We start from the raw sequence: 17,073 nt of genomic DNA, 5'->3' as shown, positions 1-17,073 counted from the left end.
AAGGAAAAAAAAACACAAAATCAATTAAAAAAAAGACCTAATAAGTCAGGTGCAGCGTTTAAAAAAAAACGGCAGGAGTAATCAAATCCTCAAATCAATACCTTTACCCAAAGCACATCATTAAGCAACATTCCACGTTCAAATCTCAAAACTTTCGTGTTACAAGCAAATGGCCGAACCCCAAGGGTCCTAATCTTCCTGTCCTCTTCTTTCTTTCTTAAAATGCTTGTCCCATGATGGTTTGATTTAGGGGTGACTCCATTTAAAGCCTAGCCTAAAAAGCCACTCGAAAGCTCAAAATCGAGTGAAATCTCATACCTTAGCACGTGTAAATGTGCTTGGAAATCGAGGAAGATGTGGATTGATATTGAATTGAATTTTGTGTTAAATTTTGAACATTTGATACTTTGCCTATGATTTAAGTAATTTTATAATGTTATTAGAAAATTCTAAACATATTAATTTAGATGTCTAAACATATTATATGTTTCTTATGAACATTTGAGTTAGAATATGAACATAAATTAATTCTGGTTAACGAATAAATATGTACATCAATTTGCATATAATAAACATATTAACGATAATGAACATCAATTTATTTGTCTAATTGGGATAATCTAAAGGGTTTGAACATAAAATACACATTCTAAACATACAAGTATTTTTAATAAATCTAAATGTTGTATTTTATCTTCATATTTTTGTTTATAAATATTGAATTTGAACTTCTTTTTTTTTTTTTTTTTTTTTTTTTGAAGATAGAGCATTAAAATTAAAATTTGGTGATATCATTACTAGCATTGTTAAATATGAACATGGCACTATTTTCAAATGAACAACGTATTATTTATATATATGAACGTATAAATTGAATGTTAATGTTTTTTTTTTAATAATTGCATGATAATCATGTTTATTTTTAATTTACTAAAAGATCAACTTTTTTACAGGTTATTTTTATTGTATTAAATGTACATTTTATAGGGCCTTGACCAACCAATTCTAGTTAGTCCAGAGTGCAACTTTAAATTATTGACTATTGAGCCATAAAGTTATCCATTTAATAATGGCCAAATTATAAATATATAACTTATTTTAGGGAGGAATCCCCAGTTAATATTCATGATAAACAAAAATCGTTTATCGAGAGGCAAATGAGTAAATAAATCAACAAAATATCCTAATCAACATGGCATTTTCATAAATAAATCAACATTTGTGTGACCTGCATTTAATAAAGGTTGTTGACTTATTTACAGAAATGTCACTAGATAAACACTTTTTTGTTTATCATAAAGATCAACTTGTATTTTCTCTATTTTGAGCCCCCATTATTTTGAAGGCCCTGCACCTTCGCTCCACTTGCACAACCCCTCCGTCGCCCTTATAATCCCTAGCATTGTATTTTATCATAAAGGGTTACCTAGCAAGGTTTTTAATGAGACAACCAATACTTTATTACTCCCTCTGTGTTTAAATAAGTGAAACATTTTGACTTTTTGCACTATTCATCTAATTCACTTTGACTAATGTTGTGATTTACATAAGAATAAATATAATCTTGTGGATACTTGTTGGAATCATCTCAATGAATAGTTTATTAATATTCAATTGTTATATTTTTTACTTATTATAATAATTAAAGATATTATCAGTCAAAGTGTTGCTTTGACATATGTGCACAAGGGAAATGTTTCACTTATTTAAACACGAAGAGAGTATATAGTATATGCACATTAAAGAAAGAGTGTTAACAGCTAGTCAAACATAATGTAAATGCCCATTTTTTTTCTTCTATGTTATCAATACTTAGCCACCCTTCTTGCCACTCTCAATTATTTATTTTTTTTTATTTTTTATTTTATGTGACAAGAAGCCCTAACAAAGAAAAACACGCACAAAAACTAAAAAGACCAACAAAGCAACTGTCGACGACGAGCCTACACAACTAACTAGTGAGCCAGGGCAACCCACTAAGGAGGAACCTTGCGAAGCTTGTAGACAAAGAATCGCAAAAGAGAAAGTCGAATATCATGAAGCAAACAGAGGGAAGAAATATCGTTGTTACCATCACCTCGCAGAAGGGAAAAAAGATTCGCACAATCGGAGTAGAGAAGAAGGCGACGAAAGCCACGACGGTCGGCAGCCCGAAGAACCCACAAACACGCTGGTAACTAAAACTGAATGGCCGAAGAAGAGTGACAAGCTCTCGAGCAAACCACCCAACACCAAATCTAAAAAAGCATCCCTAAAAATCCAACCTGCTCCTGCGCTAAGATCTCGAGCACTCCAAGCTCCATCAAAAATAAGGCAGACATCAAAGTTAGAGGAGGAGTCACCCTGCAGATAGCAATAATCAAAAGGTAACAAAGTAGGGGGAGAAGGTCTCCCTAACGAGCAAACGAGGGACCTAAACTCGTATGCCAAAACACTCCTAGAAATCATTCCAGCACCAAATGGAAAACTGCACCAGGAGACAACACTGCCAATCTGAAGATCTTGTGGTTACGCAAAAGGAGGCAAAAGAAACCAAACTGTCCTAATTCCGAGAGGAACGAAACTTAGAGACAATGTCGACAAATCAATCAATAAAATGTTTCCCATGCGAAAGAGGAAAAGAAAAGGGAAATAGAGCACAAGCCCAAAAATGAGAAGTGAAGGAACAATCACGGAAAAGGTGGTATGACGTTTCACGTTCTCGGTAACAAAACACACAAGTTGGATCTATCGGAATTCCCCGAAGCTGCAGATTCCCAGAGAGAGGCAGAGCATTGTGAAGTAATTCCAACAAAAACACTGCATTTTCGGCAAAATTAGTAACCCCTAGAAATGCTTCCACCAAGAGGCCGAAATTGCACCCGAGACCCTAGGAGACACCAAATGACTAAGCAGCATAGCGTAAGTAGACTTAGTAGTGAAAGATCCATCCCTAGAAAATTTCCAGTAGACGAAATCCTCAATCGGCTGAAGAGGGCGATCCAAAGCCAGGAGGCGAAGCGCCGTAGAAGTATTAAAAAGCCGATGAACTGAGGTCGAATCCCAAGTGTAAGAACGCGGATTAATAATAGAAAAAACATGTGTCAGAGGATCAGACACACCAGAACCGTTACGAAATACAGCAAGCCCCCCTAGGACCTAATCATCCTCAAGTATCCGAACCATAAAACCCGAACCAACTTTTCAAGCTATTCTCCGATCCAAAGATAACAAACCTGTTAAAAGGCTACGACAACCCCAAGAAGATCGAGGAATCATCCGAGTCTGAAAAGAACGAAGGGAAGGATACTTAGCAATAAGTAGTCTCGAAACCAAAAGCTGAGGGTGTTGGTGAATGCTCTAGCACTGTCAAGCGAGAAGCGCTGAGTTAAAACTTTCCAACTAATGAAATACCCAAACCTCCCAACCCTTAAGGCAGATGAAGAAGAGACTTTGAACGCATTGCTAAACCCCGAGATTGAGAATTTGATTTCCACCAAAACCGAGCCAACAAGTTGTCAATGCGGGAACAGACCGAAGGCGAAACCTTAAAAACCAACAGGATATGATTAAAAGAAGCGACCAATATTGAATTAATGATTACTAATTAGCAGTAGAAGACAAACCAACAGACGCAAAATTAGAAAGCCGCTTTACCACTTTATCAATTAGAATGCCAAAGTCAGCCACTTTGCTGCGGCTGAACTCAACATGTAACCCCAGATAAGAACCAAGAGTGGGCTTGTAGTGAAGTTTCAGACTACCCGACAGATAATCTCGATAGTCTTCTGGAGTGCTTAGGCTAAACTTAACGAATGACTTTTGCAAGTTAATCACCTGTCTCGACAATCCTCAAAACTCGATCAGGAGAGAAATAAGATTGTCACAAGCTGAAGGAGAAACTTGCAAGAACAACAAGGAGTCGTCCGCGAAGAATAAATGAGAAATCGAAGGGGCACCCCTGGAAATACTAATCCCCCGAATAAGAGAGTCCCATTCGGCCTTCCTAAGCATAGCAAATAAAACTTCCATACAGAGGACAAACAAATAAGAAGAAAGCGGATCCACCTGACGAAGCCCACACTAAGGCTGAAAGGCTGGGGAAGGATTGCCATTAACTAGCACCTGATAAGAAACTGTCGAAACACATTGACTGATGATATGAATTCAGAAAGGCGGGAAACCATAAGCCTGTAGAACTCAAAATAAAAATTCCCAATGAACCCGATCATAGGCTTTATTCATATCCAACTTGATGGCTGAATAAAACCTCTTCTTGACCTTTGAATTGTTCATAAAAGAGATGATCACATGAGCAATTAACATGTTATCCGATAAAAGACGACCCTGAACAAATGCATTCTGGTAATCAGCCACCAAACAAGGCAGCACCAAGCGAAGCTGGCCTGTGAGACACTTCGCAATACACTTATAAATCACGTTGCAGAGACCAATCGGCCGAAACTGAGAGATTAGTTCAGGATTTTCTACTTTCGGAAGCAAAACAAGGTATGATTCCATTCCTTTAACATATACCCATGAACAAAGAAGTGCTGAACTGCCGTAATAATAGACAAACCAACGTCAGACCAGTGAGCTTTGAAGAAAGCTGAAGAGAACCCATCAGGTCCCGGAGATTTGCAGAAAAAGGGGCCATAAGAAGTTGTTGCTGAGCTGAAGAGAGAGACAGTAAATGTAATTGCTCCCACTAATAAGAATCTTGGGAAGAAGCATTGTCTGAATAAAGATCCTTATAAAAGTTGTAAGATAAAGAGGCGATGAAGTCAGAATCTCTTTGCCAGACCCAGACAAATCTCCCAAACGACAAATCTTATTTCGACGACGTCGAAACTGGACCAATGAAAAGAGGAGACAAGAATGAGAATCACCTAACGCATCCCATTTAACCTTCGTACGTTGATGCTAGAAAAGATAAGTTGCCTCTACCTCTGCAACTTTCTCGTCCTTTGTAGTGATGAAAAGACAACCATCGATACGAGAAGACAAGACCGAAGAAGCTTGCTGAAATTCCGAAACCAAAGTCTTCCAATTAGTCCCCCAGACCTTCTTGTGAGAAACACACCAAGCTAACAGCTGATAATTTCCAAGATAAAGAAAACATTAGGGAGCCTGGGAAAACAGTGTAATAGCATATTGTACAATTTCACGAACCTCATACGCAGACAAACACCAGTTTTCCACCCTGTAAGGATGCTTTACATATCCTGATTCGACCGTATCCGAGAGAATAATAGCGGTGTGATCCGAAAATAGGATAGGTTGGTGTAAAACTTTTGTGTCAGGGTAATCTGGAAACCAAGCAGAAGAGGCGTAGACTTTATCCAGCCTTTCAAAAATCGGATCTGAATCAATCCTGTTATTAGTCCAAGTAAATTTTGGACCAGACAACGGAACGTCTACCAAATCCAGCCCCATACGCCAGCTAATAAAATAATCATAAAAAGTAATAACTTGCACGTTGTATTTTTACCTCTAAATTTTACCCGTATCTCTTCTCAATATATTTCATAACATTTTTGAAACATATATATTTCATAACTCTGTAGAAAACTTAAACCAACAACTATTTTGTCCAAAAAAAAAATATCCTGCTAATGTCCAAGATATAACTTGTATACCATTATTTTTGTTTTATATGTGTAGTTGTATACATATAACATATATACCTGTTTGAATATTTATTGCCATAAATTGATACAAAAGATGAATTGCTTTTCCGTGTTTTCAAAAATTGATTATAAATCAACAACAAAATCTTAAGCCAAAAACTGGTCACTACTAGATGTGATCCCCGATATAAATGAAACAGGAACAGGTCAGGAACTTCAGTCCTTGGGCTTAAAGCTCACTGTTCCTCACTCTGCCTCCGTTAAATGGAGCTTCCCACAGAATTTGCTCAACAAAGTACAAGCGAAGTCTCATACCTCTACGAACTATTGCGTATCAATTAGTCTTTATTCCTTGGGCCTTTTGCTCATTGTTTTGCGTTTGTTTACATCTAGATATTTTTTCCTTAACCGAATAGATTTAGGGGTAACCTGCACAACAAGTCAATAAACGTTTGCATTAGACAACAGTCTAAAAAGAACTAGATCCAGCACACAGAGCTTGATATTTTTTATTAGGATTTTAGGAGTACTGAATTTGATTTTTTCAAATTTATATCCGCTCCAAAATATACTGGACTAAGTTCTCTAAAACCAAGTTCAATCCAAAATTTTGTGGAATTTAGTCCTAAGTAGCAAGCTTTTGGAGAACATATCAAGAGTATTATTAATATGCTCCCAAATAATTATTCAACATTTTGTGTTGCAAAAGAAAAAAGGAAAGGAAAGTTTAACGATTGTCAATCATCAACGGCAGCTAAGCTGAAATTCAGCTTACCTCTATCAATTCATCAGCCTGAACATAACCAATTGCTTCTTCTAGAGTTATCTGCAAGCAAAATCATAGAGCTGTTAACACTTACATTCAAACATTTGTGTGTGCTTATTTTTTTTTTGGGGGGAGGGGGTTTGGTTGTGTGTGCATATATTTCCTCGTTTTATACCCAAGCCCATTTTCTATCACCTTCTGGTGCAAACCACATCAAGATTTCAAACATTTCAAGTGAACAGCCAAAATTTTATTAAACAGGAATTCAGGATGATAATTCCTATTCAAATCTACTATTTGATATATCTTGGTCTTTCTCAATTCTCAAGGAATTGCCTAAACATTCGATCTGTTAATGTGAACCACACTTATATTTTAACTTTTGAAGTCCCACTTTTTTTTTTCTTCTCCTTTATATTTTGTCGGAGATAAAAGGACGAGTTCGGAAATCAACAAAACAGTAAAATATGTTCAGTAACTTTCTATGGTAGAAGCGAAATACCACTGACTTAACTAGAAACATCATTTAGTAGTTTGATTGCAGTCTAACATTTAATTCGTTGATAGTTCCTCAATAACAACAGTAATGTGTGAATTAATCTGCTGGAGGGTTTCACTTATTGTGATGCACCAGCTTCCCTCACCTTACCAAACTTTGTGAATGACTTATGCTAGGCATAAGAATTGGCATAAGAAAAAGGACAATTTGGAGATAGGAGCCTAAGTGGACCCTTGTCAACAAATCATTAAAGAATGAGCCTTGGGGAGCAAGTGAGAAAATACATGCAGGTAGGAGGAATATTGTGGTATTTGTCAAAGATAATCCTTATATATAAGGAGAAAGTTGTAAAGAGTGGCATATTGATTGTGATGTAAGTATCTTTTATCTTCTCCCTCTACTCACTTGAATTCACCTTCCGTAATTTCATAGCATCAGTAATACAGGGATTATCACCTCTTTCATTTACTAGCTTGATACAGAAAAATACCAACCAAATTAAAATGATTCCATAACACATCGATTTATGCTGAGAAAAAACCTATAGCCTTACATGTATCATGTCGGTTAACAGATTTATTTATGTCAAGAAAAAAAACCAATACCACAATTTACTTCCAAACTTCATATTAGGGCAGAAATGATAAAGATTTAAAAGATGGGGTAAGTTTAGGATTACGTACAAGGCGGGGAGGTGACAGTTTCACATTTTCATCCTTCGAAGCAGCACGTATATTATTTAGCTCCTTACACCGGGCAGGATTAACCTGTGACAAAGAAATCCCAACATCAGTTAAAATTTAATGCAAATATAATGCAGAGAGAGAGAGAATCGTAGGGAAAAAAAAAAAAAAAAAAAAAGTTAAATTCCCTTACATCAAGATCTGAATCACGGGAATGTTCCCCAATGATCATGCCATCATATGTCTGCATTGAAAAATTTGTCAACACAAATTAACAAGCCAATCGAGGCATGGACGAAGCTCAAATGCAAACAAGAATAAACACTTCATCAGCGTGGAGAGAGGATACAAAAGCAAGATATTAATTGAAAAGATGAATCATTTTTTCCCAATGTGCATAATCTCAAATGGTTTAAATCAATGATGTGTCAGTGTGTCACTATCAAGGTAACGCATTTCAAGTTGATAGCATCTGAGATGAACCCAAAATTCATACTTGGATTTGAAGAATTGTATCCCATGTCAATCCAATCTGACACAAGAATGCAACCATATCAATAGGCCACACAATGAGTTGGAAATTCAATGAGTTCAAATTCACATCCCAACGAGAGATAAACCACAATCTTCCCGCACGAAAAGAATACCAATGTTTTCAACTATTTTTGAAGGGGAGTGTATTACAACTTGTTTGGTAAAGGGCTAAACCGCTAAACTGATTGGTTGACCACATGCACATGCACCAGCTGGGGCCAGGTTCATGGCAAGGCACGGGCTGTGGGTCTGTTCATTTTTAGGAATCCATCTTATTTATTAACTCGCTGATTTCAAGATAATAATTTTGCCATTATTAGCTTAATTAAGTAGCCAATTCAGAATTCGTTGATTCTTGCCCATTTCACTCCCGACTTTCCTCTCCCAATTTATTTCCTTCCATAATTATCGCTCAATCAGTGCCTATTTATTTAGGTGGTTAACCTACAATCAAGTATACACCAATACCCAATAATATATACCACATACATTTTTTCCATTCATCAGTGTTCTTTGGATATGGGCAAAAGTTATGATCTCCACTACTCTTGTTGTAAGTGCAGATACTTTGTGGGCCTGCTAATCTTGGAAGGCAATTCTATATACAAAACATACATAGATTATAAAACCTAATTCCAAAACCCATCCGTATCCCCACTGCTTAACTCCCAACAAATAAGAGCAATTGCCGGAGAAAGGTTCTATTATCCAAGTTAAAGCTGCCATAGGACAATCCAGGTATACAATGTGGAAGATCCTAGTGCCTACCATGTACATGATTCCTAATTTACTTCTTTCAACTTTTGACTGTCTATTGCTATACTAATAACCACCTTCAGAAGACAATCAGGTTCCTCTTTCATTTCAACATTTTCTGGTAAACCTCCTCTGTAAGTCCTGGAGAACATTCAGGTTCTCCATTGCACATTTGTTTTTTATCAACAGAATACTTCACTGAATCTGATAAATACTACTACTTTAAGGTGGTATTTTGTGGTAGATGCACAAGAAATAGACACAATGGTCAATACTCTTACTTTTACCCCTGAACCTGAGTAACACAATGCTAGTTGAAGTAAATTCCATATTGCAGTAGATCTCGTTAAACCATGAACCAGCCAACGATAGCCTTTAAATTTGACTTCTAACAACATATGTACCTTCGACTCCCATACCGACTCCGACATGGGTGTGGAATCTTTACCTGACACTTCAATGCTCACCTAAGACACTTTAACTAGTTTAAACCAGAGTCATAGAAGAAAATGTTCAAATCAAGGAAAGAAAAGTAGAACATTAGTGGTATGTGCTCACAAATGGGCTTCAAATAAGCCTTTTAACAATTAACAAGCAAGTCAGCCGAAAATGTGTGTATATTACATCAAATCTCACGTGGAAAGACCTTCCAAAATATGATCCATTTATGCGTGTCCCAGTGTCTGAAATAATCATCCTTGATGTATCATACACTTGGATATGTACCCACACCCTAGACACATACCCGTGTTTGAGTAACAGCAATAGACTAACAAACTAAAACTGATGGTATCTCAATACCCTCAATTCCAGATAGCAAGCAAACAAGTCAATTATTTTTGTTTATATTTGCAAAAATATTTCAAGTAAAATACAGTAATATAGAGGACCAAAATCATTTTTATAAAAGAGAGGACAGAACTATAACCTCCATCCCAGGAGTTACAAAGAGGATCCCACGTGCTTCCAAACCCATCAGTGAATGAGCTGTAATAGCTCCGTATCCCATGGACACCTGTGCAATAAAGTAAAATACAATCAGGATCAAGATATGTAATACTTTTTAACCTTCAAATCACAAGAGCCATTAACATCTAGAAAGTGCCCCCAACAAAAGTGTGACTTCCTAAATTCATTAATTTAAGGGGACATGATATAGTATGATGGGAGAAAAAGAACTATTTGATTGTCTGCTATAATCCTTAAATATTGCACAAAAAACATTGTGTGCTTTTTCAAAGCTTCTCTTCAGCATTGCATCTCTATAAAAACTCTATTTCTTGTACCACCAATAAGATTATACCGATGCAAAATGTTTCATTTAGTTTTAGGTAATTGATGGGCATTGAGTAAGAAAGACAAATGCATGCATTTTGTCAAGTTAGAGTAAACTTTTTTTTTATAATGTAAGGAGAAGGCATCATACTAGAATTAAGAACCTTAAGCCCAAACCTCCCACAAGTCAACTCAACCCGGGTTAATGGACAAAAACCTTGTGCGGAGGGGGGGAAGGGTAAGGGAATCCACAACCTAAAGTGTCTATGGTGAGATGCAATCTTTACCACTAGACAGGTACTACTTGGTGTAAAAATAACCATATTATTCACTTAAGTTATTCTGATTATAGTTTAGAATATTTCAGGTGTCTATTAATAGTTTACAGAAATCTTTATTGAACCTATTATGTACACACTATTGGGGGGAAAAAAAAAAACAAAAAAAAAAAAAAAAAAAAAAAAACCCTACCTTTTAACAGTTTTTTTTTTTTTTTTTTATTTACTTTATAAAAACCAAAAATATATGAGTAGAACTACCCACAAACAAATTATATTAGAATTTTCCGAATGTGGACTCACTTCTTTGATTTCCCTCTAATAATTGTAGGCAAAATGTCAGTCATACCCTTAATACCTAGTTTTAATGATTAAAAACCCTAATTCTCATGCCCAAAGGCCAAATCACAATAGTTCCCAAATTTATACGCCCACATCACCCAAAAATATACTATGTAATTCCTCAAATTGATAATGTAGATTGCTAAATACCGCCAACAAAAATGATGAAGGGACAAAATTACCCTTACTCATCCCCCCACTTTGCTTTCTCTCTTCTCAGTCCATCAACCCTCGAACTCAACCATCAACCACCACAAAAGCAACCATCAACGCCACCACTACCCACGCCACCACAGCCACGACCACCACCCACTGCACCATCACCGCCCACAACCACCTCCGCCACTGCACCATCACCACCCACAACTACCAAGAGGTACCAGATTATATTTTGTGTTGCCAAACCACCAACAGCAATTCTGTCAACAGCCATCGGAAAAACGACGACCCACCACCTTCCTCGTCGCGCGGGAAGGTGGGCTTTTTTATTTCTGGCGACCAGAACAACCGGTGCGCAAAACCGTTCACCCGGGACGATAATCGGTTTCCAGTGCCGGCTGACCACGGTAATCGGCATCCAAAACCGGTTACCATCCCGGGTGACCGCTTTTGCACGCCGATTGACCACGGTTGACCGGCGTCCAAAATCGGTTACCGTGGTGCCAGAGATTTAAAAAAAAAGATCAGAGGTGATGTGGTTCATTACTTCCGATCGTCACCGTTGCTGCCTATCCACCTCCGACATACTACCGCCGCTGCCCTTCTACCTCTGACGTACTGTCGTCGCTTGTATAGCCATTGTTGTGTTGACGGTGGTTGTGGCCCTTATGGGTGATGAGAGAGAAAAAATAAAAGAGGAAGAGGAAGATGGGTGGGGGTATAGTAAGGGGTATTGATGTCCATTCACGTCAAATGTCGGCAGTTTTGATAAAAAAGTGTTGGCGGTGTTTAACACCCCCCTTGATAATACCAAATCTAATCGCCTAATTCCCTAAACCCCTAAATTGCTTTAAGAGCCCTAAACAACTAGAAAGATTTAAGAACTCTAATTACACAGATTAAGAATCTTAATTCCCCAAATTTAAATACACTAAATCACTAATTCCATTAATTCAAAATTTATAATCTCCAATTCCCCAAATTTATAGTTTAGAGATTCATAACTGCAAATCAATGAAAGTTGGAGCTTTTTTAGTTAATCTTTGCTTTGAATTACCAAGAAATTAAAGTTGTATGAGGATGAAATAAAAAAATTAGAGGTAAATAAAACATAAAGTGGGCATCACAAACAAAAAAGAAATTAGAGAATGGAATCCGTTTTTCATAGTGCTACTCAAACGTTTTCGGTTTTTAGGGTGCTTTTTTGAAAATGTAAATTTAGAAGATAGTTGTTTCCAAAAGTGAGTATTAAGAAGGTAGTTTCAACAAAAATTTTCTTTCACAAACTTCATGCTATGTAAAAATATCTTTTGTGATGTTTGGAAGGAACATCTGAATTTGGATTGGAGCATATTGGAAACCACATATTAATTTTAAAGCCTCAAAAACCATTGCGAAGCTTTGCAGCACTCCAATTTTTTATGAAATCCCCTCGCCCCCCTTATGGTGCGTTTAAAGTTCATTTCACAATAGTAATGATTCAAGATTTTCAGTGCCTATTTAGTAGGTGTTAATAGATGGTGGCAATAGTAATGAATAAATACGTAATTTTTAAAGGAAGTCTCATGCCAATGTCAATAGTAATGTTTGTCCATTCCAATACCTATATAGCATCTAGTTTTCATATATTTCCATTCAAATTACCGAAGGAAAATTAAGTTTAACAATGTGCATTAACGAACCAAATCTGATTTCGTGTGTTCAAACTTGAGGACATACTAGTCTTATTCACTTTATAGCTAACACTAATCAATTTCTTAAACTCCACAATTCTGATTTTATTGAAGATATATGTGTCCTAAATAGGCATTACAAGCTGATAGTACATGAAACAACTAGGCTAAGAAAACCCAAAAGATAAGAGCTCAATTCATAGACTCCCTAACTAAACAGCTCGATCTCTAAAACAATCTGAATAATTAAAGAATCCTAATAAGCTTGAAACAAGAAAAACCCACTCTAGTAAATGGTAAAAACATGTAAGCAAACATCGAGATAAAATTACTATGCAAATAATAACTACTAATGCGCCTTCCATCATTTCGTAGAGTTCCTCAACCACATTAATTGATTAATTTGGGATGTCAATTATTTATCTACTTTTTGTCTTCAAATTTGACATCATTAAGTAACGCCAAGTCGCATTACACTACACTCTTTCAAAAATCATATACACAAGCCATTGTAATTAGTTTACCGTAACCAACAAAAACTTAAAACTTTATGTCCTTCGCACATATAGACTGGCTAGTATCAAAACTTATTTTGGAAATTATGAAAAAGCTTCTCTAAAAAGGTAATGTAGCAAATAAATACTTCCTCCGTTTCTATTTACCTGACCCATAGTCTTTGGAACAATCTTTAAAAAGAAGGAAGAGAAATTGTAGTTGGTGACCCTTGGTCTAAATGAATGACATGATTTACTTTATTACCCCCAAAAGTTGTCTCTACATACACTTTATGAGGGTAATTTAGAAATTTTGTCAACCAATGGCATACCAAATATAGTACGGGTCAACTAATATGAAATTTTTATTTTAGGAATGTTAGTCAAGTAAATAGACACGGAGAAAGTATATTTTAACTTACAACAAAATTGAACAGACTAATCTGCAAATGTAATCCCCAAGGTAACGACTACTGCTAAGATTCTATAAAACAGTGATTGAAGAATAACTTACCAATACTCCTTTCCTAACATTCCCTAACGGACCTCGGTGCTTACCATAAGCTGTCAAAAATGCACATATATACGTCAAAAGAATCTAGTATTTACAGCAAACAGGAACATAGAAGAGAGTTAGCAAGACGTACACTGGAATGCCCGGTGCATGAATCCAGTTCCTCGTGTGACACTGAAGAACACACTTCTATAACCAACCAATCCCCTGAAACATTACCATATAACTAAGATTATCTGCACAGTAAAAAAGTGAAAAGTCGAGCAACAATTATGTCAAAAAAAGAAATCTCACATCATAAGGCCTAAAGAATAATCTAGACTCCTACTTTGTTTCTGTGAAAGTGAACATTGCAATGGTTGACTAGATACATAAATTGTCCATGCACAAGATAAATGTACCGTCAAACACTAGTACAAAGGAAAATTTAAAATTCAACTACTGCTACCTACTACACATATTAATTGCTAAATTGTCAAAATTCTCTTCTTCTACACACCAAAGAAGAGATTGAAGCACAGCTAAACCACATACAGAATTATCTGGAAAACATAGATGAATTTGTAAGCACAGCTAGATACATAATGATGTAAATGTATATACTTTCTCATTATCCGGAAAACATAGATGAACTTGTAACACTACATACAGCAGTTATAACTGTTATCTGCATTTCTTGAATTTTCTGTCTTTAATTACTAGGCTTTTTGACAGTGAGGAACATCTAACCGTGTGATAAGCATATGAAATAAAACCCCATCACATAAAGGGCTGAGAAGTCTTGTAAGGAAATTCAGTGGGAAATGAATGTCATAACTCTGTACATTATTCAACAGCAACCCTATAACACACAAGTATAAACTTGAAATATGGACACATGCAGACAAAAAGATTAATGATTAATAGCACAAAAACAGATAATAATCTCTAGGATACACTAATGGTCAAAGTGGTATTTAGCAGTATAGAACGTACAATTTTGCTTTATGCTCAGCAGTAGTTTGTGATGACGGCTGATTCTATTATTAATTCTTCTAACCCCAATACTATGACTTCTAGGTAATTTGTTCAAATCTTGCCCCCATTATCTTGAAATGATAGATATCAGTAGCCTTTGTCAAGTCCAATAATTCCCCATAATGACAAAGCAGCTTAATTGTGAGTTTTAGCTGTCCCCATTGCCAGATAAAAGGGGGAATATAAAAATTTAGTGATGACTGCAGTCCATGAAAGCAATTTGTAACAATTAAGGCACTGGAATAGAGTTCTAAACATTTAGGACACATTTTGTTAAACACCCCCCCTCCCCACAACACCCAAATAAAACATAAAGGCTGATTCCCAAGCTCCAAGAACTATTTTAACAGATAATTAAGAAAAAAATCATAAATCACCAACCTTGATGGACATATCATTGACAATCTAGTCCTCCCAGCATGACCAGGCACAGGTCCCATGTCAACAACTTCACCTCGCCTATGAGATAGAGCTTCCATGACCAAACCCACATGCTCTTCATTGACCTGGAACAAGAATATAATATGTATCCATAAGACAACCATTTTTCTCAGGGAAACTGTCTCTTGGTGCACTCCCTCAAGACAACAATAGTAATTACCTCTATAGTTACTTCCTCCAATGGTTCAAGTTTTTCACCCTTTTCAATTTTATACCTGATTCAGCAGACAAAGTAGTTGGTTACCAATCTACCATGTAGTAACAAGGGAAAAGAGTTACCATTGCATCATATGGTATTATAAATAATTTATCATCAACAACCTATAGCAGAAATAAGGTGAATTTCCAAACACAGACAGAAAAAGAAAAAATAGTTGAGAGACAAGAAGACATGGGGTCAAAATCATCATTAATCCTACTTAACCACACTGATAATAGGAATACATATTTTCTTAAACCAGTGAATCCATACCATACAAAGATAGTGTTTAATTGTACAATTTATCCATCAATCAATCTTCCCTGCATACAGAAAGATTTTTTTTAGGAAAAACAATCATAGATTATAATTCTAATTCCAAACAGAATATCATCTAAAGTTCTGAAAAAAAAGGTTAAATGTGAATGACGTCCTTTCTTTTTCCATTTTTAACTCTCAATAACTCAATACATGAAATCAAAGATTATTGGTTATCCCGTTGTGGTTTAGACATTCTAACCTTCCTCTAATTTGTTAGAGTGGAGACTCATTAGGTTAGATTGGGAGCATTTTGGTAGTATCTTATATGCAAATGAAAAAAAAAAAAAAAAAAACTACCTTTGATAGGATGTTTGTGGATGTTACTTTTCCTTTACCTGAATTCTTTAGTATAGAAAATTTTAGAGAAGGAACTGGGGCAGAAAGTTTTGTACAATTAGAAACCATATCTCTGGAAGAGGTTAAGGGGGGGGGGGGAATTATGAATAGCCAGGAAGATTGTTGAAACCGATTTAAATATTTTATCAGTTCATGAGCAGTTTATACATTGCCCAGTTAATGTACTATGGTTTATGAACGGCATACTGTTGAGCACAGGGAAATAGGCAAGGAAGGCTTTGGGGTTGCAGGATTCACCATGGCTGCAATTCGGGGATCTTAATGCTGTTCTACTAAATATTAACATATTGAATGGTGAAGTAGTTACCTTTTATGAAACTAGGGATTTTAAAAAAATTCTTCAAGAAGCAGATTTAAAAGGAAATGCTTTAGGTGAAGTTGCAGCTTATGGAAAGCAAGATAAATGATGGGTCAATCTTTGTTTAGAAGAAGAATCTTGATACTAATACTATAACATAGGTCAATGTTGACAGGTGGCAGCTTATCATGCAATATTTTCCTGCCCAAGTGTGTCCATTTCCTTCTAGAGAGAGAGAGAAAGAGAGAGAGAGAGGGAAACAATTGAGAAACAAGATTAGCAATCACCTCCTTCATGATTAGGGATGGCAATGGATCCGTATCCGACCCGGATCCGTGGATCCTTATCCGTTTTCACGGATATGGATCTTGTATCATTGGACCCGACGGATCCGGGTCGGATACGGATCTTGCACTAAAAACGGATCTGGATACGGGTCTGACCCACATACCCGTATCTGTATCCGTATAACCGTTTTAAAAAAAAAAATTAAAATTACAAGCCCAGCCCACATACATAAAAGTGTAATGACTGACTCTAACTCTACTAAACCTCAAACCCTAAAATCTCACACACCTCTTTGAATCTCTCTCCTCTCTCTTCCAAAGAACCAAACGGCAGCTCTAAAGTCTAAACTCCAGCAGATCTGGCGGCCCATACTCTCCAGCGACCCAGTCCATCCTCTCGGACGACCGCAAGTAACTTACTGTGCCTGTCTAGTGAGTAGTTAACTTAATTTTTAAATTTTATACTACCTCCGTTTATTTTTATCTGCAACTTTTGCCATTTTAGTCCGCTAACCATTATGTGCAACTTTCTATTTTCTTTCTATTTTTAGTAAACAAAAACCCTGAAAAT

General features: G+C 36.3%; 1 protein-coding gene across 1 annotated transcript in view; it reads right to left on the bottom strand.

Annotated features, from left to right (window-relative positions):
• Positions 1-5,594: 5,594 nt before the first annotated feature.
• The window catches only part of LOC110699738 (GTP-binding protein TypA/BipA homolog), a 31,249-nt gene continuing 19,770 nt past the window's right edge, over positions 5,595-17,073 (bottom strand). Inside the window, exons 11-19 of the mRNA XM_021877263.1 lie at positions 15,201-15,255; positions 14,981-15,105; positions 13,716-13,789; positions 13,583-13,632; positions 9,776-9,862; positions 7,751-7,801; positions 7,558-7,641; positions 6,385-6,435; positions 5,595-6,038 (exon numbers count right to left, since the gene is read on the bottom strand). Of these exons, the coding sequence (XP_021732955.1) occupies positions 5,955-6,038; positions 6,385-6,435; positions 7,558-7,641; positions 7,751-7,801; positions 9,776-9,862; positions 13,583-13,632; positions 13,716-13,789; positions 14,981-15,105; positions 15,201-15,255 (661 nt within the window). The 3' untranslated portion in view covers positions 5,595-5,954. The remainder of the gene's footprint in view (positions 6,039-6,384; positions 6,436-7,557; positions 7,642-7,750; positions 7,802-9,775; positions 9,863-13,582; positions 13,633-13,715; positions 13,790-14,980; positions 15,106-15,200; positions 15,256-17,073) is intronic.

The sequence above is a fragment of the Chenopodium quinoa genome, unplaced genomic scaffold (genome assembly GCF_001683475.1).
Source record: "Chenopodium quinoa cultivar QQ74 unplaced genomic scaffold, ASM168347v1, whole genome shotgun sequence".
Lineage (NCBI taxonomy): Eukaryota > Viridiplantae > Streptophyta > Magnoliopsida > Caryophyllales > Amaranthaceae > Chenopodium > Chenopodium quinoa.
This window is presented reverse-complemented; position numbering and strand designations above follow the sequence as displayed.